The sequence below is a fragment of the Polypterus senegalus genome, chromosome 4 (assembly GCF_016835505.1).
Source record: "Polypterus senegalus isolate Bchr_013 chromosome 4, ASM1683550v1, whole genome shotgun sequence".
Lineage (NCBI taxonomy): Eukaryota > Metazoa > Chordata > Cladistia > Polypteriformes > Polypteridae > Polypterus > Polypterus senegalus.
The window spans coordinates 99,506,501-99,531,341 of record NC_053157.1 but is presented as its reverse complement, the minus strand read 5'-3'; the positions used below and the strand labels follow the sequence as shown (position 1 = coordinate 99,531,341).

Here is a 24,841-nt window from a genome sequence, read left to right as displayed (position 1 = left end):
GCATTGGGTGGGGCACGGTGCGATGCACGACACGGCCCAGTGCATGAGCACTTCACCAGAAGACACACACACGGACACCTGGACACACACAGGGGTGTCGCTACCCAATCTGTGTGCCTACCTGATTTGAGCGCACGCAGATCGGGCCGGCAACGGGAACCAGGTAGTGACACACACCACATGCACTTAATGAAAAAAAACATTAAAAACAAAAAAATCCACTTTGCGGCACGGCTCGATCTGAATTGTGCATGCAGTACAACTTGACATTACAGTATATTCATTTTAGTTACACATTAGTTGACCATAATGAAAATTTTCATCTTGCAAAATAAACGAAGCAGCCTTTGTGCCGTAACGTTGATGTCCAATGTTCAATCGCCGTAAGAGGAAGCTTAGGTGTGCACACCTGATAAGCCCTAATTAGGGCGAAACACATGCGGTGTACTCTTTGTATTATTTGGCAGGTACTATATACAGTGCATCCGGAAAGTATTCGCCGTGCATCACTTTTTCCACATTTTGTTATGTTACAGCCTTATTCCAAAATTGATTAAATTCATTCCCCATAATGAGTCAATTACTTGAGGTTTTTGGAAATTTATTAAAAATAAAAAAAAACTGTGAAATCACATGTACATAATTATTCACAGCCTCTGCTCAATACTTTGTTGATACACCTTTGGCAGAAATTACAACCTCAAGTCTTTTTGAATATGATGCCACAAGCTTGGCACACCTATCCTTGGCCAGTTTTGCCCATTCCTCTTTGCAGCACCTCTCAAGCTCCATCAGGTTGGATGGGAAGCATCGGTGCACAGCCATTTTAAGATCTCTCCAGAGATGTTCAATCGGATTCAAGTCTGGGCTCTGGCTGGGCCACTCAAGGATATTCACAGAGTTGTCCTGAAGCCACTCCTTTGATATCTTGGCTGTGTGCTTAGGGTAGTTGTCATGCTGAAAGATGAACCGTCACCCCAGTCTGAGGTCAAGAGCACTCTGGAGCAGGTTTTCATCCAGGATGTCTCTGTACATTGCTGCAGTCATCTTTCCCTTTATCCTGACAAGTCTCCCAGTTCCTGCCACTGCTAAACATCTCTACAGCATGATGCTGCCACTACCATGCTTCACTGTAGGGATGGTATTGGCCTGGTGATGAGAGGTGCCTGGTTTCCTCCAAATGTGATGCCTGGCATTCACACCAAAGAGTTCAATCTTTGTCTCATCAGACCAGAGAATTTTGTTTGTTTCTCATGGTCTGAGAGTCCTTCAGGTGCCTTTTGGCAAACTTCAGGCGGGCTGCCATGTGCCTTTTACTAAGGAGTGGCTTCCATCTGGCCACTCTACCATACAGGCCTGATTGGTGGATTGCTGCAGAAATTGTCCTTCTGGAAGGTTCTCCTCTCTCTACAGAGGACCTCTGGAGCTCTGACAGAGTGACCATCGGGTTCTTGGTCATCTCCCTGACTAAGGCCCTTCTCTTCCGATCACTCAGTTTAGATGGCCGGCCAGCTCTAGGAAGAGTCCTGGTGGTTTCGAAATTCATCCACTTACGGATGATAGAGGCCACTGTGCTTATTGGGACTTTCAAAGAAGCAGAACTTTTTCTGTAACCTTCCCCAGATTTGTGCCTCGAGACAGTTCCTTTGACATGAACTGTCAACTGTGAGACCATATATAGACAGATGCGTGCCTTTCCAAATCATGTCCAATCAACTGAATTTACCACAGGTGGACTCCAATTAAGCTGCAGAAACATCTCAAGGATGATCAGGGGAAACAGGATGCACCTAAGCTCAATTTTGAGCTTCATGGCAAAGGCTGTGAATACTTATGTGCATATGCTTTCTCATTTTTTTTTTATTTTTAAATTTCCAAAAACCTCAAGTAAACGTTTTTCACGTTGTCATTATGGAATGTTGTGTGTAGAATTCTGAGGAAAAAAAATGAAATTAATCCATTTTGGAATAAGGCTGTAACATAACAAAATGTGGAAAAAGTGATGTACTGTGAATACTTTCCGGATGCACTGTATGTTATATAAAGTATGTAGTGTTTTTATTATCCCACTCACGTAATAAATCATATAAAGTTTCCTTTCCATTTTGATCTATTGTTACAATTTCCCTCTTATCAGCAAATTGTGTTTGTTTAAAAATATCTTTAGACATCAATTATTATTAATAAAATTGCCATTTGTCTTAAGGCATTAGGTTTATAAAACCTAACCTATCCAACCAGTTTTATAGAAATATATGATCCTTTTTCAAAAAAAGAAAAGAACACTGTGTTGCTGACTGTCCCTGTCCCTAGTGCTGTTGCTGTCCAGTTGTTAAAATTCTTTAATTCGTTCTGAGTTGTGCAATCAAGTCAGATGCTGAAGAAATGAAGATCATAAAGCCTCTGGTTCATATCCTCATGTATTCCAATGGCTATTAATCTTACAAAGAAGTTTAACTTTATATCCACAGACTTAAATTAAGGAAATTAGCTGTTATCACTTGAACCAATCTATTTGATATATTTTTTTACAGTAAGTTGCTTGCTGCTATAGTTCATATTTGTAATACATTTGTTTTTAGTGATGTGTTTTTAATGTTATTTCAAGGCACCTCTGTAAAACACTCTGAGAAACCAACTTACCTATTAATATAATAAAACTGAACTGAATATAACAGCTGTAAAATAAAATATTCTTCACTAACTGAGCAGAATTTAAACAGTATGAAATAGTTCAGTTTATGATGAACACCATGTGGACAGAGGGCAGTTATATTCTTTCTTACAAGTTTAATCAACATCACACACCGCTATTTGTGTGCAGACTCGTCTCATGTCAATGGTTTTATTCACCCACATTGACACAGAGCCAGTTCATTTTTATAACTTTAAAAAAAGGAAATGCAATACATTTATTGATACATTTTGTATTGAAGAAATAAATGGTATCTTTAAAAATAAAAGTGAAAGATCTGTGAACAATGTTTATCAAAAAATTATATACACACCCATATTTATATGTATATACAGTGTATATTATGATCAGAAAATTCAGTGATCATTAAAGATGTATACAGTGGTGTGAAAAACTATTTGCCCCCTTCCTGATTTCTTATTCTTTTGCATGTTTGTCACACAAAATGTTTCTGATCATCAAACACATTTAACCATTAGTCAAATATAACACAAGTAAACACAAAATGCAGTTTTTAAATGATGATTTTTATTATTTAGGGAGAGAAAAAATCCAAACCTACATGGCCCTGTGTGAAAAAGTAATTGCCCCCTTGTTAAAAATAACCTAACTGTGGTGTATCACACCTGAGTTCAATTTCCGTAGCCACCCCCAGGCCTGATTACTGCCACACCTGTTTCAATCAAGAAATCACTTAAATAGGAGCTGCCTGACACAGAGAAGTAGACCAAAAGCACCTCAAAGGCTAGACATCATGCCAAGATCCAAAGAAATTCAGGAACAAATGAGAACAGAAGTAATTGAGATCTATCAGTCTGGTAAAGGTTATAAAGCCATTTCTAAAGCTTTGGGACTCCAGCGAACCACAGTGAGAGCCATTATCCACAAATGGCAAAAACATGGAACAGTGGTGAACCTTCCCAGGAGTGGCCGGCCGACCAAAATTACCCCAAGAGCGCAGAGACCACTCATCCGAGAGGTCACAAAAGATCCCAGGACAACGTCTAAAGAATTGCAGGCCTCACTTGCCTCAATTAAGGTCAGTGTTCACGACTCCACCATAAGAAAGAGACTGGGCAAAAACGGCCTGCATGGCAGATTTCCAAGATGCAAACCACTGTTAAGCAAAAAGAACATTAGGGCTCGTCTCCATTTTGCTAAGAAACATCTCAATGATTGCCAAGACTTTTGGGAAAATACCTTGTGGACTGATGAGACAAAAGTTGAACTTTTTGGAAGGCAAATGTCCCGTTACATCTACCGTAAAAAGAACACAGCATTTCAGAAAAAGAACATCATACCAACAGTAAAATATGGTGGTGGTAGTGTGATGGTCTGGGGTTGTTTTGCTGCTTCAGGACCTGGAAGGCTTGCTGTGATAGATGGAACCATGAATTCTACTGTCTACCAAAAAATCCTGAAGGAGAATGTCCGCCATCTGTTCGTCAACTCAAGCTGAAGCGATCTTGGGTGCTGCAACAGGACAATGACCCAAAACACACCAGCAAATCCACCTCTGAATGGCTGAAGAAAAACAAAATGAAGACTTTGGAGTGGCCTAGTCAAAGTCCTGACCTGAATCCAATTGAGATGCTATGGCATGACCTTAAAAAGGCGGTTCATGCTAGAAAACCCACAAATAAAGCTGAATTACAACAATTCTGCAAAGATGAGTGGGCCAAAATTCCTCCAGAGCGCTGTAAAGACTCATTGCAAGTTATCGCAAACACTTGATTGCAGTTATTGCTGCTAAGGGTGGCCCAACCAGTTATTAGGTTCAGGGGCAATTACTTTTTCACACAGGGCCATGTATGTTTGGATTTTTTTTTCTCCCTAAATAATAAAAACCATCATTTAAAAACTGCATTTTATGTTTACTTGTGTTATATTTGACTAATGGTTAAATGTGTTTGATGATCAGAAACATTTTGTGTGACAAACATGCAAAAGAATAAGAAATCAGGAAGGGGGCAAATAGTTTTTCACACCATTGTAAATGGTAAATGTATTTAACTAGAACACAACTACAATGAAAATGGCCAACAAGGGGAGGGGTTAAAAATTATTAGGGAAGGAGAACACAAATATATTTACAGATTTTTACCTTAGTATTTAAAAAAAATGTTTGCCAAGGTTTTGAACACAGTAAAAGTGAATAATTAAATTTGTCAAAAAAGAAAAAATGCTATTTTAGCTTTATGGACAAGCTGCTACTCAGAGTCAAAGAGTTGTTATCCAGCAATATTCCATAAAAATGTGTTCTATTTAAACTGATATTTTTCCTGATCTGTCCCCTAACATTTGTTCATTAATAATTTTTCTGTATCACCTTTGCTTACAAGTGTAGCTCAAATTGCTCTACAAAAATATACAGTTTCAAAGAAGGCATTATAAAAGTAAATGAGAAGCAAATGGAGGGGTCCTTGCACTTTCTAATTAATACACTGCCTGGTCAAATGGCCAGGGACAAAGACAAACTTGCAGCCTTCATCGATACTGGAGATAAGAAACCTCTGGGGGTCCCAAGCCAAAACCCACGCTGACCCCCTCTGCACAACCCTGCATACATAATTGTGGCCGTCTCACTCCAATCACAATTCCGTTTCAGGATGTCTTCTGAACTTTTCTTCTATCACAGACAGTTTGAATTTATTTAACAGACGGTGGAGACGCAGGGGGGGAACCACTGCAATAAATTGGAAAAAACAATAGACAAAAACAGCAGAGGTTAGTGCCCAGTGCAGAGCTTACAAGGTGTACACAGCACCTTTTCTAATCTATTACAACCAATGCAAGTAATTAAGAAAAAGCCAAATTAGAAAAAGTGGGCTTGTTGAAGTTTTTCAAAATGCTTGACATTTGTAGCCTGGCACTTTTCTATTGGCAAAGCATTCCAGATTTTGTTGCATGAGTACAGAAAGCTGCCAGTTTTTATGGTTGATCTTGGAATAAAAAGCAAAGCAACGTTTAAGGAAAGAAATGTTGGGAGCAGACACTCCAAAATACAGGCAGGGTCTAAAATACTCACAGCCTTCTATATATTTAATAGAACCTTGAAATCAATTCTATGTGAGACAGGAAGCCAATGTAATGAGACCAAGACAGTTTTCAGAAGAAAAAAAAAACACAAAACAAAAAGTCCAATACCTCATGATCACTTGGCAGAGGCACAGCAGATCAGAGCAGGGATTGAGATGGAGGATTCTAGAAGTGCCAGGCAGGAGGGGCAGCCTCTACTTCAACATGGCACACATCTCTCCATCCTTCTTCTTTAACTGCTGCCCCATAACACGGCCAGAATCTTCTACTTCACTGCAACTGTTAAAAACATAAACACAGAAGATACACATTGTTCATTCAAGGAGTTCAAATATTAATAAAGTGTACTCTTGCTTCTTGTTCTGCCTTCTTCCTTGGTTCACCTGTTGATCAATTATTACCAAAGTAAACCATCACAATAGATAAAGGTCTGCTTACAGTAAAGTCTAACTAATAATATTTTTTTAAATTACTGTGGTTTATTGTTGGATTTTGAAAGAACCCCAACTTAACTGTCATTATATGTAGCATATTTTTTTTCCTTTTACATTACGCATACAGTAGACATTTGTTAAAATGTTAGAAGTTAAAATTAATTCTCAGCTTTTTAAAATTTCCAACAACAAAAGCACAGTAACTTAAGATAATAAATGTTATTTTGCAAAACAGAACAATATCCCTGTTTAGTGACTACTGGTACTGATGCTCCTCAGTCTCTGTGTTTGTGAGGATTCACACTCTGAGGCTTACCTGTCTAAAATTAAAAAGCCGTGTTAGTTACTGGACAGAGTGAGCAGACATACAGTACAGTATTCAAGGCAGCAAAATATTACAGATCAAATAATAAATATGGGGAGGCTTTGCAGGAATTGTGCACAAATTATTTTTGAAACTGAAATCCTCAGTAGTCTTACCTGTAGAAACAGCAAATTTAACACGAACTGCACATCATCTCGAACTGGAAATCTTAAAAGCAGAAGATAAGAACAACCAGTTATGTCTCAGAATTCGGGTACACTGGCATCTGTTCAGCCACATGGAAGGCTGGTTACCACCGGGCATCCTGTAGGGTCAAGAAAAAAAATACAATAAAGCGGCATTGTTTATCTAACTGCAGCAATGAGAAAAGTTATTTCTAAGGAGCAAGCCTTCTCCATTATATTCAGTTAAATGTATGTATGTGTACTTCTATAAGCTTATAACACGTGACAACAGCAGGTGCCCAGCCTGTCACTGTGCCACATCAGATGCACACCACACGTCTCTGATGGCTTTGGATATACATTTTAAAATTGCCCGTTTTCAACCATGGAACTTTTTTCTACTAAATAAGGTTAAAGAAATCCATTAACAATTTGTAATGCTATTATCTGCATCCTGCTTTCTTGTAATAACTTAGTTGTTGCTACCCTTTATGTAATATGGCCTTCATCATTGTATTTTGTTAACGTTATTATGGAAAAACTATTGCATTAATGTACTCTGATATCAACATAACAAAAAATACCGATGGCTTTGGAGGGCACACTTTACACCGGTCAAGTGTCAGTCGTGCACTCCTAATTCTATTCCTAATTCGACATCTCGATTACATTGTTTTGTTTAATTACTAGCGTGCCGTTCGCTCTTTAAGATAAAAAATGTGGACACATGTTAAAAGAAACACACCACCAAATGCTAATAGGATGTTACGAAATAAATTACATACATCTATTAATCTATTAACCCAAACACGGAAAATGCTGTGATTTTTAAGATTAAACCACGAGATTACGAAGTGGTTTAACTAAAAATGATGTAATGTACTTACAAAAAGCTGTATATGTCCATTATAAAGTTCACAGACACACATCGCATTTCATTTCGCTCCCTCTTCATTCGACTGGAGTTAAATTTTTCAGGCGACACATCTTCCAAGACATTATAAAATTCAAAAGTTGCCACCTTTTCCAGTAACAAGTCCACTTAAAGACTGAGTTAAACGACAACACAAAAATGACTTGCAAATACAAGTCAAACCTGACGAGTGACGTGTGTCGTGAAACATTAGACATGCGCAGAACAAATCGGGCAGTGTCGTGAAATGAATTTTAATTAAGCAAAGAGCACGTGCGCGAGACAAATCGGATGGGGACTCGTATCTTCAAAGTAAAAAAACACAGATCGGGTAGGGTCGTAATAGTAAAGTTCTGCGCATGCGTGCACAAATCGGGTAGGCACCACAGATCGGGTAGCGACAAGGGGTTTTATTAAAGAGGATACTAATAATCCCAGCAGAAAACCACTACCGCTCAGGCCGACGACCAGAGAACAATAAAATGCATAATAAACAATCTATACTAATTATTAGTAACGAGGAATTTAAGTACTGGATAGGAGATAAAATAAATTGCAACAATGTATATGTTAACCGAAATGTAGCGGTATCGAAACAGAAATTGGCAAAAGGCAGTTTCGACCAAAGTTTTCGCTGCAACGTGTACTGACATCTAAAACAACTTGATGACATAATAGGATATATTATATAGGACTATATAAATTCCAGTACCGGACAGATAATGTTTAGTAGCTTAGTAGTTTTGAAAATTAATTTTAATGTCAAACAGTAACCAGTACATAAAATGTATTTCATGAAACGGCCGGTCCATGCCCAAATGCCCTAATGGTCAGTTCGCCCCTGGATACGCATTTATCATAATATACTGGGAATGTCTTCCCTTTACCAACATTCTAAAATTAGGCACACTTGTCTTGTGGCTTTTTAACTAATATGTGGTAGACATGTTATTTGGAATATTCGCAATTATCTACAGAATACCCCCTATTTTCTACAGGAAATTCTAAAACTGTCTTTTGATGTTCATGTCATAGGAAGTAAAAATATTAGGTCTGAATACACAATGGGCGGTCGGAAAATCGAGAGTACACCTTGATGAGAAGGATTTAGGAGTCATAGTGGACTCAAAGCTATCAACTTCCCAACAGTGTTCAGAAGCCATTAAGAAGGCTAACAGAATGTTAGGTTATATAGCATGATCTGTGGAGTACAAGTCCAAGGAGGTTATGCTCAACCTTTATAATGCACTGGTGAGGCCTCATCTTGAGTACTGTGTGCAGTTTTGGTCTCCAGGCTACAAAAAGGACATAGCAGCACTAGAAAAGGTCAAGAGAAGAGCGACTAGGCTGATTCCAGGACTACAGGGGTTGAATTATGAGGAAAGATTAAAAGAGCTGAGCCTTTACAGTTTAAGCAAAAGAAGATTAAGAGATGACATGATTGAAGTGTTTAAAATTCTGAAGGGAATTAGTACAGTGGATCGAGACTTGTATTTTAAAATGAGTTCATCAAGAACACGGGGACACAGTTGGAAACTTGTTAAGGGTAAATTTCGCACAAACATTAGGAAGTTTTTCTTTACACAAAGAACGATAGACACTTGGAATAAGCTACCAAGTAGTGTGGTAGACAGTAAGACGTTAGGGACTTTCAAAACTCGACTTGATGCTTTCTTGAAGGAAACAAGTGGATAGGACTGGCGAGCTTTGTTGGGCTGAATGGTCTGTTCTCGTCTAGATTGTTCTAATGTTCTAATGTTCTAATGTACAGACTGGTCGTCGAACACTACAGTGAACTGTTTTCTGCTGAGCAAAGAAGTCTAAATTCTCAGTAATATGTGAGCAATCCATGAGATTAATTGAGTCATTAGATTTAGTTATTTAAACGGAAACGCAAACGCAGAGCCGAACAAACTGGCATTTTTCGCCATTCAACAAAGTGACGTTACGTCGATTAAGCTTGTACCTTGTTTCTTTCCGTACTCGTAGTAGGTGGAGTGAAGGGAGAGGATATATGAAGACGAGAAGAAAATTAGTAGAGAAAAGAGAGTTGAAAAAATAGACGTCTCGGTTGGAAGGAAGACAAAATGAACAATCCTTTATATGATGGCAAAGTTAATTTGTTTTTGTATGTAACCGTAGCTATGCTTTCTATCGTCCTTCCTCTTGCTTCTCCATCTGTTTGTAAGTAGTTGAACGAGGTAATTTTATTTTAGTGTTTGTTTAGCTTAATAATTGACTGCTGGCTTCAATATTTTGCACATATATATTGGTAAATAATGTTTTTTTATAGCATAGAACATAATTTTAAGTTATTACGTAATTTGAGTTACTGCTGAGTTTTTGTCTGTATTTGAAATTACACGATTAACACCAGGCACTGATTTTTAAGCCTGTGTGTCACATTCATACATGTATAAATAAATAGTGGCTCTCATTAAAAGCATTTTTTGCACACAATAAGTGGCAAATTATGCACTCTTCTTCACTTAACGGTGAACCTGCTGAAACTATACTTAAGGCAACGTATAATTAAATACACAAATGTCGCCTACATTGTTGATACTGCTAAAATACGATGGTATTAAAAAAAAATGTTTTTCTTAGTACCCCTTATAACATTCATTCTTGTAAGAGGGAGAAGTGTTGCAATTTCAACAGTTTCATAAACTTAACTCCCTATTTACGCCTCATGCAAATCTGAATTGAAAGAATAGCCTTAACTTAGTTAGTTTAGCCGGCAGCAGCGTTGATTAAAAACGGAGAACAGGCGCGATTCTCATGACTACTGATAGTTTTAATTTGTCAATAAGTATTTGAAATGTTGTATAGTACCATCCTTTTGCTTTTTTAACGTTAAGTTTCCCTTTTAAGCCTGCATTATATCTGTATCTACTTAATAATACTCATTTGTAAAAGGTGTTTATTTCAATGCATGTATTATGTCATTTTGTACGTCGAGTTATAAATATTATATTATATTTACTCTTTTTGTGTGTGTTAGACATTTGATTTTTATTAGGGAATATGCAGGTCCAAATACACTTTCCTTTGAATTGAGAAATTTTTGATCATTGCACAGGACTATGAATACCAGAAAACAAATATGCTAATTGAATTAATACAGTAAGCGATTTTTACAGTAAATCTTTTTTTTCTTGGTATACTTAGTTTGTATTTTTACATGTATTACAGACTGAAGTTAATTCTTTTGTATTTTTAATAAAAGGCTGAATGACGTACTTTATCTGCTAATGTACTGTTTGTTTTTTAATTCTGCTGATTTTTTTTCTTTCTCTTCCCCTTTTTTTGTTTGTTTCCCTTAAAACGGAACATCTTTCTGATTAAAGACACCTAAAATAAAAACTAAGAATCTCCAATTTTATACTGATAGCTTAACAGTTTACAGCGTTACATTTTATAATTAGGTACAAGTTGTCCATTCTCATTGAAGTAAGATGGACATAATAGAGAAAAGTGGTATAATTGATTAATACTGTGTCTCCTCCGTTTTAAAATCTATTATGCGTTAACAATGAATCCACCAAAGCTGTAAGGACTTTGCTCCAATAGCTACTTGGCATATGTTATCTTTGATCTGAGATAGTGACTATCATTGGTTTTTTTATGTTTACTAGTGAGGATTAAAAACATCTATGCTATGTGTTCCTGGTTTACCTTTGGTTTTTGTTTTCTTTGGCGACTCTGGTGTAATAGGTACGAGGGCAGGATGTATGATGTGAGGAGTATGTCTTCATTTCTAATTTTTATGTTTCACTCTCCTTGTTCCGAGAACCTGCTGTATGGTTCTTAATCAGAATATTTGTTCATACTGTGTTAATATTGTACTGTCTTGAAAACCAAGCCTGACCCTAACATTGAAGGAAAGATGAGTTCTGCCCATGCATTGAACTTTATCCTTTGAAATGTTAAAAGGTTCTTTTGTGTAGTAAAACACTAAAAAGTAGTAAATCCTTTCGGTAATCTCAAAGCTGATAATGCATGCTGTAATGTATATTAATTTGCTTGTTATTAAAGGTTTTTCCCACCTTGGGGAACAGTGATACATGCGAAGGATAGCAGTGTGATCCCATGTGTTTTTAATTACAAGATGAAACTCATAATATGGTGCAACATGTTAAGTAATTACAATATTTGCATACTTGCATATTGCCACCTTTCCAGCTGGAAGGGAAGTGCTGAAGAGGTTGCAACACCAGCTTCTGCTGAAGGATGCAGCTCCTCAACTTTGTGTTTAATGATATTATTATAAAGTTTATTCCAAGGGAATTTTACAATTACTCCTAACTTGTATTGCTTAATAAAGTTTGGAGAGGTCATTGTGTATCTTGAAACAAACTGAATTACTTTTGAAGGGTAGTTTCTTAACGGGTTTCACAGATAACTGTATAGGCTTTCTAAAAAAGATGTCGCTCCTATTCAGAGCACCCTAACGGCATGTGAGAATGTGCAGATAATTTTTAAATTAGGATTCATTTATTCTGTATTAGTGATGAAGAACTTGATGATTATCTTAACTGACAAATGGTGAATTTAATCTATGTTTAAATAGAAAATTAAAAGAATTGCATAAGAAAAGTAAGACTTGTTTTTTGAGAAAGCACAGACCATGTAGGATACAGGAAAAAATAATTTAAAAAAATTGTCTAGACATTCCTGCTGTGCCTTAAGCTTGCCTGAAAATTAGACCCCTAAATGATTTTTTCACGGTCTGCTGGTCACTCTCTGATACAGTTGATTTGTTTATAACATCTTGAAAAGCTTTATGTAGGTATCTAAACGGGGGGTTTGGGGATGTTAATCAGCAGGCTGTATCGGTTAGAAGAATCTTTCTGTAAACCTAAACATGGCAAAGCCAAAGATGCAAAATATTTTTTTCCCATTTCTGAAGGTCTGCTTTTACCAAATGGTAGAAGTATGCAAAATATGTACCTGGTAGGTGGTTTAGTACTTGAGACATGGTCTTGTGAAATTGATGAAAAAATAAAGTTGTCAAATTTGAGACCTCTCTCTCCTCTTGGCTGCATCTTGAAATGTATTGATCTTGCATCAGAATAATTTTACAGGTTGTCCCCTAGATAACATGGGTACACCTGATGTTTTTCCAGAATGTTTTGAGACTGAAGTGTGTGGGATTTCTGGAAAATCTGTTGATTTGACATTGAATGACCCTTCTGCTTTTCCTATTGTATTTTTTTTTCCAAACTATTCTTCTGGATGTTGCTTAAAATATCTAGTCCTTCTAATATTAATACAAATTGTGTAAGTTTTTATTTGTTTTTTTTCCCCGTTATCTTACAGATGAGTTCAGTAACATGCATCTAATGCACAGTGAACCATGAGATCTTAAAGGTGTCTCAAAACCTTACTAAAAGATAGTAGAAATAAAACTATTGGCAAAAATGGGAGACTTAAAATGGGCATGGATTCCAATGAAGGAGGTCTTGTTTTACTAACATGCTAGTATTCCTTGATTCCCTTTTCCTAATTATTAAATAGGGGAAGAAAGGACTTTGTTTTTTTTTGTATATAATGTAGTGTGTGTGGTTTTTTTTTTTTTCTCTTTTTGTTTGATTATTGGTTTTGGGAAGGAGGAAGTTTGGTGTAAATAGTAGTGTGTTTTTTTTGTTTTGTTTTGTGTGGTGTGTGTTGTTGTGTTTTTTTTTTTTTTCCCCAAAATTTTTTTGTTTTGGCACAGGTGGAAGGAAAAGTACTGAATTTTTGTAAATATCTGTTCGTAATATTGTTGCAAACATTATTTTTGCTGTGTGTGTCATTAGGACTGGGTGTTACTGACACCATATTTTTAATTTTTAGAATTTAGTTTTTGTACTGATTTGTTGGAAGCACCTGTAAATAAAGAACACTTGATTTTCTTCACTTTTATAAATGTGTCCGTTTCTTTCATTATTGATGTGTTTGGTCCTTGAGCCCATAACCCAAAGTATATAAATTTAAAGTATTATTATTAAAGTACAGCATGTTGCCAATTCACACTACACTGGGTCTCGAAGGTGCATACAGTGTTATTTTATCTTAATTTTCAGAAAGCATTTCATAAGGTACCACATACAAGGTTGGGCATCAGACTAAAAGTAGTGGGAGTTAAGTGTGTTGTGTGTAGATTGCTGCAGAATTGGATAAAACACAGGAAGTGGAGAGTCATGGTGTGAGGAACTGTATCTGAAATTGGTGTTGGAAGGAATGGTTTTCCACATGGGTTAGTGCTAGGGAGATTTTATATGTGTGTATGTATGAATGATTTGGATATATAGTATAAAAAGGTGGTTAAGTTTACAAAAGAAACCACACTTAACCAGCCTGGGCATATTTGTGGCAGAATAAATTTAAGTATAAAGTATTATACGTAGGAAATAAAAATGTAGGTTTGATTATGCAATGGGATGATTTAAAACTGAAAGTTCACCTCATGAGAAGGATGTAGGAGTCGTATTAAACTAGTTACTATCAATGTTCACTGTTCTTAACCCAATTCAGTCAGCTTCCTTAAAAGCTTATGTACTGTAGCACGGTGCCTGGAGAACAAGTCAAAGGAGGTTCTGCTCAGGCTTTTAAACACACTGGTTAAACCTCATGTTGAGTACTGTGTACAATTTTGTTCTTGAGGCTACAAAAAAAAAAACGAAGGGCTAGAAGTGAAAAGTGACTAGGTTGACTCCAGGTTTGAAGAGGATTACTTTTCATTCTGAGCAAAAAGAGATTAAGAGGTGACCTGATAGGAGTGTTCAAAAGTCTAGAAGCAATCCGTATAGTTGAATGAGAATTTTAAAATCGTCTAAAATATGGGGACACAGTTGGAAACTTGTTAAAGGTAAATTTTTAACAAACATTAGGAAGTGGGTTTTTTTTAAAAAAAAAGCCCCAGTGCACCATAGACACATGGACTAAGTTGCCAAGTATTGTGGTAGACAGTAGGATGACTTTAGGGACCTTCAAAACTGGACTTGATATTTTGGAAATATGTGGATAGGACAGGTGAGCTTTGTCAGGCCAAATGGCTTGTTCTCATCCAGATTTTTTAATCTTCTGAGAAGACTCTTCAAATGCATTTCCTAATTGTTCCACCATCAGTTTTACAGTATTTTATTTCGGTTTATTATAATATTGATATTGTTTGATTGGGTCAACATTTATTGTTTAAAATGCACTTAGTCTGGGTAACTGCCATATCTAACAGGGATTAGCCACTGAGAAAAGATGTCATCAATAAAAAATAGTGTGGTGAACAAGCAAGTGTTGGATAGGTATTAAATTATCACTTTGGTGCTAAAGCAAATAACCCTTTCTTACCCCCACGGGGTGTACAAATGCATGTTCCACCTCTAGCTATGGTTTCCTTTTGAATTCTCCAGTGTATTGAAATTAGCTGTCCCCTGCCGAGTGTACAGTGCATTGAAGAGAAAGGGGAGGGTATAGTGGTTTTTGCACAGCTAAGTCTAAATCATGTTGAAGAGGAGGGCCTGGCTTAGGGAGATTGCCCTATAAGGGATCTACAGTGTGCCTTTCTGTCTCGCTACAAACCGCGGTAGCGCAAGGGTTCTTGGGCTGAGGACCCAAATAAAATAAAAAAAACTACTGGATCCGAAGAAAAGGGTTATGATAATGACCGCAGAGTCATAAAATGACAAATAACAGTGGCCATATGAGTTTCCTTTTAATGCATATTTCTCACATGAATATTAGAAGAGAAAAGTGGGAAACAAATGTATTATTAAAACAATACTCCATCAGTCCAGGCTTGTTTATCTGCATTGCATGACAGCTGGTGCTTATCCCCAGCATGCATAAGGTGCAAGGCAGGAACAACTCCTTAACAGGACAATAGTCCAATTGCAGGGCGAACGCACACAAACACACACAGTAGGGCCTGTTTAACATTGCAAATATCTTTCCACATTCCATAAATTTCAACTGTGTGAGGACACCAGAACACCTGCTTACACAAAGGGAGAACTTGCACACTCCACACAGTGTACACCTGGGACTTGAACCTAAAAAATATATATTCAAAAGAACAATACTGTTAATACCTGAGGTATATCAATGCCTGTAGAAAATACTTGGTGTAAGATTTAAAGAAAGCTCAAAGAAGTATTTGGGAAGTAGCACAAGGATACAAGGGGTTTTTGAAAGGATAATATGAAAGGTCACTTAACGTAGTCACTTAGTGTGACTTGGTGTTACAGGTAAAGAAGGAAGTAGTATTTTAAAAAAAACAAAAAAAAAAAAACAATGCAGCTTACCTTGTTTTAACATTTTGCTTAAGGTTTTTAAAATTATCTACACCCTTAACATTTTTCTAAATGAGTTCTCAAGTATTTTAATATTTAACAATTCAATGAACTGAAAACCAAACAAAGAATGCTAAATTTATAAAAAATATAAGCACTATTTGTATTTTATATATGAGTGATAAAATCAAGCTTGCTGAGGACTGCGAGACCTGTTTGAACTGTTTTAACATTTCTAAATGACATTTTGCTGAATGTCTGCCGTTTTTATTTTCATTTTTTTCTGTTTTTTTTATGGACCTTGGTGACGGAACACACACACTTCACAATACCAGTTGATGGACATTTTATCACCACTTTCATACACTGTGACAATAAGGATTCTTCCTTGCTTTCTTCCAGAGGATTTGTTTTTTGTCTGTGAAACTGCATTTTGCATATCCCCCTAGCACAGCACATTTTATATAGTCTCACTTAATTCAGTCGCACTTAACACCCTGAAAATGACAAATCCTTGTCCTGAACCAGAGATTTTCATTTTGATATTACAGTGTAGCTGCACAAGTTTTTCCACCTTATAAGTTTTTTGGTCAGATCCTCCTTTCTATCCCTTTCTTATACACGTCTTTGCAGTCAGTCAGACTGACTAGTAAGCCTTCTTACTTAAAGCTGCTATCCACTTGTAGATAAGGCTGTACTGGTGGGGTGCTTTAAAGTAGATATAATTAACACTCATACAAACAAAACATACCTTACATTTATTATAGTGTAGGTGAATGAAAATAACAAAGAATTTCTATGATAATATACTCGAGGTATGGTGATAAGAGCACCTGGTGTGTATTACTGCCATATTCCCACAGGGGGTAGTGGCTGAAAAAAAAGATGTTTTCAATTGAAAGTAGGAATTTGAGAGGATACTTGCAGTGGAGATTGACACAGGTGTAGCTCAGGTTTGAAGACAATTGTTGGTCTGCTGTTGAACTCTTTATTGGTAGTAAATGACACTATGGTCTATCTACATCTGTTTTATGGTATACTGAAGAACAATTCTAAACATTTCTTAAGTTTCAAAGGCTTTGACCCTTCATAACTTATGCAATTAGCACTGGCATGCTGGGTGTCGGCTTCTGGGCCAAATCTTGACTGATGGTGATCCATCCTTGCCTTTTTGGTGCTTGTAGTTGCCCACAATTTGTGGGCTTCTACTTACTGTATCCACCCACGTTTTGAGAATTGACCACAGGTTCTCAGTGGGATTAAAATTTGGGGAGTTTCCTGACCATGGGTCCTAACTTTCAATATTCTATCTGATCCACTTATTTATCAACTTTGTCTTGTGACATGGTGATCCATCATGTTGGACAGTACACAGATCATCACCAAATTGTACCTGGATTATTGGGAGAAGTTGCTCTTGGTGGAGATTTTGATACCATTCTTTATGTATGCAGTGTTCTTGGGCAGAATTGTGAGTGGACCCACTTCCTTGGATGAGAAGCAACTGCACACATGGATTGTCCCAGGATGCTACACTGTTAGCATGACACAGGACTCATGGTAGCTTTCACCTATTCTTTCTCTGGACTACTGATTTTCCAGATGCCCCAAACAGTCGGAAGAATTTGCCTGTAAAAATAACTTTACACTAGTCTTCTGCTGTTGAATCCTTGTACTTCCTGTAGAATTTCAGTCTGTCCTTTTTGTTTTTCTTAGAAGGAAGTGCCTTCTTTGCTTCTCTTCTTGACACAAGGCCGTTGTTCAAAAGTCTTCACCTCACTTTGCGTGCCAATGCACTCACACCCAACTGCTGCCAGTACTGAGCAAGCTATGCCCTGGTGGCAGCAGAATTCTGTAGCTGACTCCTGACAGTCCTGGCACCTGCTGGACACTTTAGCTGATCATTTTGTGCCAGGGTCAGAATAAATGAAAATGGGTTTTTGTGATAAAGTTAACTTTTTATGCTAATAAAGCTATTTGCAATGAATTTATATGCACAGTAATCTAAAAACAATGTAAATTGCTACTACAAAACGTGGAGCTGCAAATAAAACACAACATTTGTGTCACTGCCAAAACTTTTGGCCACTGCTGTAGAAAACAAAAACATTAAAACTTAACAAAAGTGTCCTTTTTGAAGCCAGTATTAGAGTATTGATTTCTAACATTGACATTTCTAAACCAATCCAGTGCAATGCCTCATGAAGGCAGTGCTCCAAGTAGGGGTGGTAATTTTCAATTGTAGGGAAAAGCGGTGATCCACAAGTGAGCAAACTTCTGTTTATGTTAAATTGTATACAGTAATCCCTCGCTATATCACGATTTGACTTTCGCGGTTTCGCTCTATCGTGGATTTTATATGAAAGCATAACTAAATAAATAACGCAGATTTTTCGCTGCTTCGCGGGTTCTGCGGACAATGTGTCTTTTTACTTCCTGCGTGCTTCCTCAGTTGGTTTGCCCAGTTGATTTCATACAAGGGACGCTATTGGCGGATGACTGAGAAGCTAACCAATCAGAGCACGCAGTTAAGTTCCTGTTAAGTGTTAACCAGGAAGTCTCGTCTCGCTCATTCAGCATCAACGTGTTTCGCTGTGTAAAGAGTTTCATTATGGCTCCAAAATGATCTGCTACTGCTTCAGGGGCCGTGGCCAAAGCGCAAACGGAAGATGTTAATGATTGTCGAAAAGGTAAACGTTTTGGATTTGTTGAAGGCTACGATTCTTTTTATTTAAAAAGTAGGAAAGGAATATAAGATCTACGGCCGCGGTGTCCTTTTAACCAGGGTGCAAAACGAGTTGTAAGTGGATGTAATAAGGCAGTAGTCTGGATGGAATCTGCTTTAGGGATTTGGATTGAAGACTGCCAGAAGAAGAACAACGGCAGTGCTACACAATCGCCTGAAGTGGCTCCTTTAAGGGCTGTAACGCTCTCCTTTGTTGTGCAGTAAAACTAAACTCATTGACTCAAGTCATCGTGTCATTGTTGGTGAGTAACCATAATTAATTTTCTACTTACAGTACTTAGTACATGTACGTATGTTTAGTGTCACTGTTCACACACATTTACTGTATACTATTTTTGTTGCATTGTACGTATTTATTGCTGGTGGCCTGTCTATCGTAATGGCTGTAACATATGTGCTATCGGAGATGCTCGATATCTTTAAAATAATATTTATGTTTTACTGTATATAAACAGTGTGTTTATATACATCATTTCAATGAATCTTACCTAATATCTAAGAGAATACAAAGGGATTATGCTGTATAACTCTGCGGGGAATATTTATAAACAGTGTGGGAGAGTTTATAAGGGCTTAAAATATATAAAAATAACCATACAAACATATGGTTTCTGCTTTGCGGATTTTCACCTATCGCGGGGGGGTCTGGAACGCAACCCCCGCGATCGAGGAGGGATTACTGTATAGCTAGGAATACCCTTTAAAAGACCGGTATTAAACATTTACATGTCAGTTGCATGTGCAGAGAGCATATTGCATGCATTAAAAATAATCAAAACCTTTTGCAAAGGAAAAGCCTTTCTATAAAATCCAATTTATACATTGGTATTTGAAGATAGCAATTGACTAGTGCTACAAGTGAACGAAATGTGTTTTGAGTTGCAGTGTTAAATTATGACAATATTGTGGGACTCTGTGCAAGGCTGAATGAATTGGCAGCAATATTTGTGAAAATATGAACTACAAAATATGCCTTGTGGTCTATGGTGGGCGTTTCATTCCGGCCGATACCCCTAGGTCGCCAGGTGGAGCTTTCCCTTCAGCATGGAGGTGCCTTGGATACCAGCAGGGAATCATGGACAATGGAGTTTTCCTCTACAGCCCTGCTGGATACCACAGGGGCCAATGGAGGACGCTGCAGTGTGGCCCAGAGAGTCATATGTGCCCTGTAACTCAGAAGTACGTCCTAGGCAAAGCGACAGCGGAGGTGACATACTTCTGGGATGAAGAAGAGGACTTTTCCGGGTCAGGAAGTGATAAGTCACATGGACTAAAGGATTGGAAATACTTTCGGGTCAGGGAATATAAAGGACTATGGGAAATCCCCAGACTGGGAGCCGAGCTGGGTGGAAGGGTGGCAACGTGTCTGGGAGTGGTGGATTGGTTTATTGTTATTGAGTATCGTGTAATGTATGAGTATTGTGGAGAGGAGGGTGCTTTGTGCACCTTATTATAATAAGTCATTATTTTGGACTTTTATCTGGTGTCTGACGTATTGTTCGAGGGTTCAAGGGAGCAATAACGCCCCCTATCTGTCCCAGCCTTCAAATTAAAACTATGTCACAAATGGTCTAAAGTAGGTAAAAATGACTGCCATTGAGAGAAGTGATAATGAAGAGCCAAAAGAGATGCAGATTGTAGTACTGAAAACACCTGTAACAAAAACATTTACCTGATGACGCCAGTAGAAATAAAGATATGGCAACACAATATCCACCTTCTGACTAAAAGTTTAAACGAATAACTAAGGGAAGGTATCATTATTGATTGGAAATGCAAACATGCCATGCCAGAATGTAGCCTCTGCATTTCAACACATAGTACATATGTAAATCACAATGCTCATCTAAACTGTATTTACTGTTATGCTATGTAGTGATGCAACAACAACAATGTTTATTTGTATAGCACATTTTAATACAAATAATGTAGCTTCAAGTGCTTTACAAGATGAAGAAGGGCGGGAGAAAAAGTAATAAAAATTAGGCAATACTAATAAACAAAGAATAAAGTATGGTCAGAGAGCCAGGGAGGACAGAAAAAACAAACAAACTCCAGAGGGCTGGAGAAAAAAACAAAATCTGAAGGGGTTCCAAGGCCATGAGACCGCCCAGCCCCCACTAGGCATTCTACCTAACATCAATGATCTAAATTGGTTGTCATGGTTTTCAGGTTTCACGTGGAAGAATTAGATGATGGTCATGTGGACCTCTGGCCTTCAATCCATCAATTTAGGGACTTCATAGTGCTTTGATCAGGTGGTGGTGACGCAGATTGCCACCACAGAAAACCGGAAAAAGAAAGGCCGAGAAAGTAGGGGTAATTATGAATTTCAGCCATGGAAAAAAAAATGCATATGCAGAATATCAGAGTTACACTAAAAGGAAGCTACAGTATGAAAAAGCCATGTCTAAGTAATGGGTTTTTAGCAGTTTTTTTAAAGTGCTCCACTGTATTCACCTGGCGAATTTCTATCGGTAAACTATTCCAGATTTTACATGTGTAACAGCAGAAGGCTAACTCGACACTCCTTTTATGTTTAGTTCTTGAAATTATAAACAGACACTCATTTGAAGATCTGAGGTTATAATTTGTAGTGTAAGGTGAAAGGCGTTCTGAGATATAGGATTGAGTGAGATTATTTAAGGCTTTGTAAACCATAAGCAGTAGTCCGAATGACAGATATTGTAGTACACAGAAACACTTTTCAAATGCATTGAGCCAAGCACTTTCAGTGGTCTACATATGTTTACTTTCTTTTTATGCTCATTACAATGTATAAATTAATCATTAAGCTTCTGTTACCTTGTACTACTGAGCTTCTAAATTGATAACAGCAATTTTAGCTTTTTTTCTGTTAGTGTCAAGTCTTTCGTTCAGTTTCTTTTGTCCACTTCCTGAATCCGTTGTGGTTCAACCACTTATGCCTTAAACAGGTTTTTGAAATTAGTGTGCTTAAGTTATATACCCCAAAATAAACTTTTATTCTACTTATGTATTAAAAGAGTTGCAAATAACTGAAGAGTAATGAATTTACTCCAGTTTTTAAAAGAAAGTATTTATTGGAATGAAAAGTTGTTTATACCAATATCATCTATGTAAAACACACCAAAACTTTGCTGCATTAAGGATTTATCTCCAAAATACTGGATTTAACAGTGAATAACTAAGACCTTTTATAATGCACAGCCTTGGAGTCAATTTTCTTATGAGAGCCAATCTGTCAGCCATCATTGTACTAGTTTAGATGTCCTATCCCATAGCATTGCATAGTTACACTTTTTGGCACAGTGGCCATATTTTTGGAGGCATTAAGGTTTCTTTCACCTAAACAATACCTTAAAACAAGTATTGCAGTTGCAGTTATACATTTTGTTTTTAGATAAAAAATATTTATACAGAGTCTCATTATATATAATTTTGAAGTAACAAACAGTTTACATCTATTTATGTATAATTACATACTCATCCAAACCTATACTTTCAAAATTGTTTGTCATGCCAGTCTTTGAAATAGTTTCTTCTTATCTTTCTCTTTAGGTACAGAGAAATATTACATTTTGTGTCGATTATGGTTTTATGCTACAGTTCACACACCTTTTCCCGCTTACTGTTGCAGATGACTAACAGAAGTTTTGTGCATTTATTTTTTGTTGTTACTTTTTTCTTGTATTTCAGACATTAATTAACGAATGCATTTCATACCAGGTTATTCCAGTGTTGGAGTTGGGGGCATTGCCTTTCCTAGCAGCCGTGGGCAGTGCCCAAGAGCTAGTTGCACCCCACCACTGAAGGGATTGACAGGTCTGTGCAAGATGTTGTGTTTATTTTTTTTTTTTTGATTATGGTCTCTTTAACCTCCTACCACCACCCATGTTGCTCTTTGAGTTTTATTTATTATTTGTAATTGTGCATGCTTCTGCACCGGGAGGAAATGAGTGCAATTAGAAAAGGGATAAAATAACATGACATTGCATTGTCAATCCTATCCGTGAAATGGGGGTGGGCATTATACTATAAATAAATCCTTAAGTTTAAATGGCATTTTTGTTTCTGTGTGATACTGTGGCATTTGATTAAAGAGGCGGTCCTATAGTGAAACTTCGAGAGACACAGTTACAGTGTAACGGTACTCGTACTCTTAAAAAATGTTGTCAGTAGCCGAACTTGAAAGGGCACGCTTCAGAAAACTAACATAGGGAGAATGTGCAGAAGACGTCTTCTGAGTATGGTAATTGAATCCATGAGGCTTGAACTGTAAAAGTGCATGCCAGGACACTTGAAAATTATAAGCAGTATTTACAAATCAAGAGTAGCATATTATGAGACAAACTTGTCATTTTCAATGGAGTCAAAACTGATCAGAATCTGACTCAAGCCTCAGTCTGTTTCTTAGTGGTTTGACTGTATTACACATACTGACATTTTCATTTTCTCATTTACAATTTTTATCGTGTGGGCACAATACATCTCCGGAAATAATTTTTCATGTTTAGTCTTGTGAACTGACCCAGAGATGGTATTAACGTACCGGGGTCTTGGCTCTTTTAAAAAATGTAAAAAGGTTAATGCATTATATACATTCAGATTTATTGTTGTGTACAAAGTGCAGTCAGACTCTTACTTGCTCTCTTGACCACCACACTAAAATTTGTCATAACTCTTACTCTATAGTAGCGCTGAGCGATAAAATGATTTCAATTTCTGATAGGAGAGAAAAAACTTGATGATAATTTTAAGCAATAAATATCAATAAAACTTGTTTTTCCCATATTAAGTTGTAAAAGACTGTGTTGCAATAGACAATGTCTGTGGCCTGTTGCACAGTATGTAGGCTTGGCAAAACGCCAGCACAACAGCCAATCATGATGCACTTTGCAAATTTGTCTATAATCATGAAGAACTATGTTGTTAACATAGATGGAGAACAACAAAGCTGCAGGTCTTTGAAATTGCGTGGACAGAGAGTGTTAAAAAATATAAAAAATCTTTCTTTAAAGCTTACTCAGACTACTATTCTATAATTATAATACACTAGCAAAATACCAGCTTGAGCGGAGAAGTGTGTTAAAGAAGCAATGAAAAGAAAAGGAAACATTTTGAAAATAACGTAACCTGATTGTCAATGTAATTGTTTTGTCACTGTTGTGAGTGATGAGTGTTGTTGTCATATATATATATATATATATATATATATATATATATATATATATATATATATATATATATATATATATATATATATATATATATACTAGTAGAATACCAGGCTTGTGAGAAGTAGTGTGTTAAAGAAGGTACGAAAAAGAAAAGGAAAAATTTTAAAAATAACGTAACATGGTTGTTAATGTAATTGTTTTGTCATTTATATAAGTGGTGTTCTCATATCTATGTATCTATATATATATATATATGTTGTTCTCATATCTATCTATATATATATATATATATATATATATATATATATATACCCCGGAGAAATAGTGTGTTAAAGAAGAAAAGAGAAAGAAAAGGAAACATTTTGAAAATAACGTAACATGATTGTCAATGTAATTGTTTTGTCACTGTTATGAGTGTCGCTGATATATATATATATATATATATATATATATATATATATATATATATATATATATATATATATATATATATATATATATATATATATATATATATATATATATATATATATATATATATAGCAAAATACCGCTTCACAGCGATGTCATGTGTTAAAGAAGTTATGAAAAGAAAAGGAAACATTTTAAAAATAATGTAACATGATTGTCAAAGTAATTGTTTTGTGTATTTGGCGGCAGCGTCACGAAGTTGTTTTCGCAGCTGCATCAGAAAATGTACCACACGCCTGACTCGCCTCCTTTTTACTGTTTTCTCACAGCTTGATTGCTGCTGTCATATATATACATACATACATACATACATACATACATATATCTATACTAATAAAAGGCAAAGCCCTCACTCACTCACTCATCACTAATTCTCCAACTTCCCGTGTGGGTGGAAGGCTGAAATTTGGCAGGTTCATTCCTTACAGCTTCCTTACAAAAGTTGGGCAGGTTTTATATCAAAATTACTGTAATGGAGATGAGCTTCAACGCCGTGGGGGCGGAGTTTCTTGTGACATCACGCCTTCCACGTAATCACGCAGTACATAGAAAACCAGGAAGACCTCAAAAAGCGCTGAAGAAAACATGCATTATATAATTGAGAAGGCAGCGAAACAATAAG

The 24,841-nt window shown here is 36.7% G+C and overlaps 1 protein-coding gene and 1 long non-coding RNA gene across 3 annotated transcripts in view; one reads left to right on the top strand and one right to left on the bottom strand.

Moving 5' to 3' along the window:
* Positions 1–5,153: 5,153 nt before the first annotated feature.
* Positions 5,154–7,563, bottom strand: LOC120528593. The gene is made up of 4 exons (XR_005633554.1): positions 7,545–7,563; positions 6,649–6,797; positions 5,843–6,013; positions 5,154–5,381 (listed from the first exon to the last, which is right to left on the bottom strand). It is a non-coding gene; the product is annotated as an uncharacterized LOC120528593 (long non-coding RNA).
* Positions 7,564–9,574: 2,011 nt separating this feature from the next.
* hgsnat (heparan-alpha-glucosaminide N-acetyltransferase) overlaps positions 9,575–24,841 on the top strand; it is a 376,297-nt gene continuing 361,030 nt past the window's right edge. Inside the window, exon 1 of one of the 2 annotated variants that reach the window (XM_039751089.1) lies at positions 9,575–9,754. In XM_039751089.1, the coding sequence (XP_039607023.1) occupies positions 9,658–9,754 (97 nt within the window). In that variant the 5' untranslated portion in view covers positions 9,575–9,657. Of the gene's footprint in view, positions 9,772–24,841 lie in introns of both variants that reach the window. The other variant, XM_039751090.1, reaches the window with a different exon arrangement.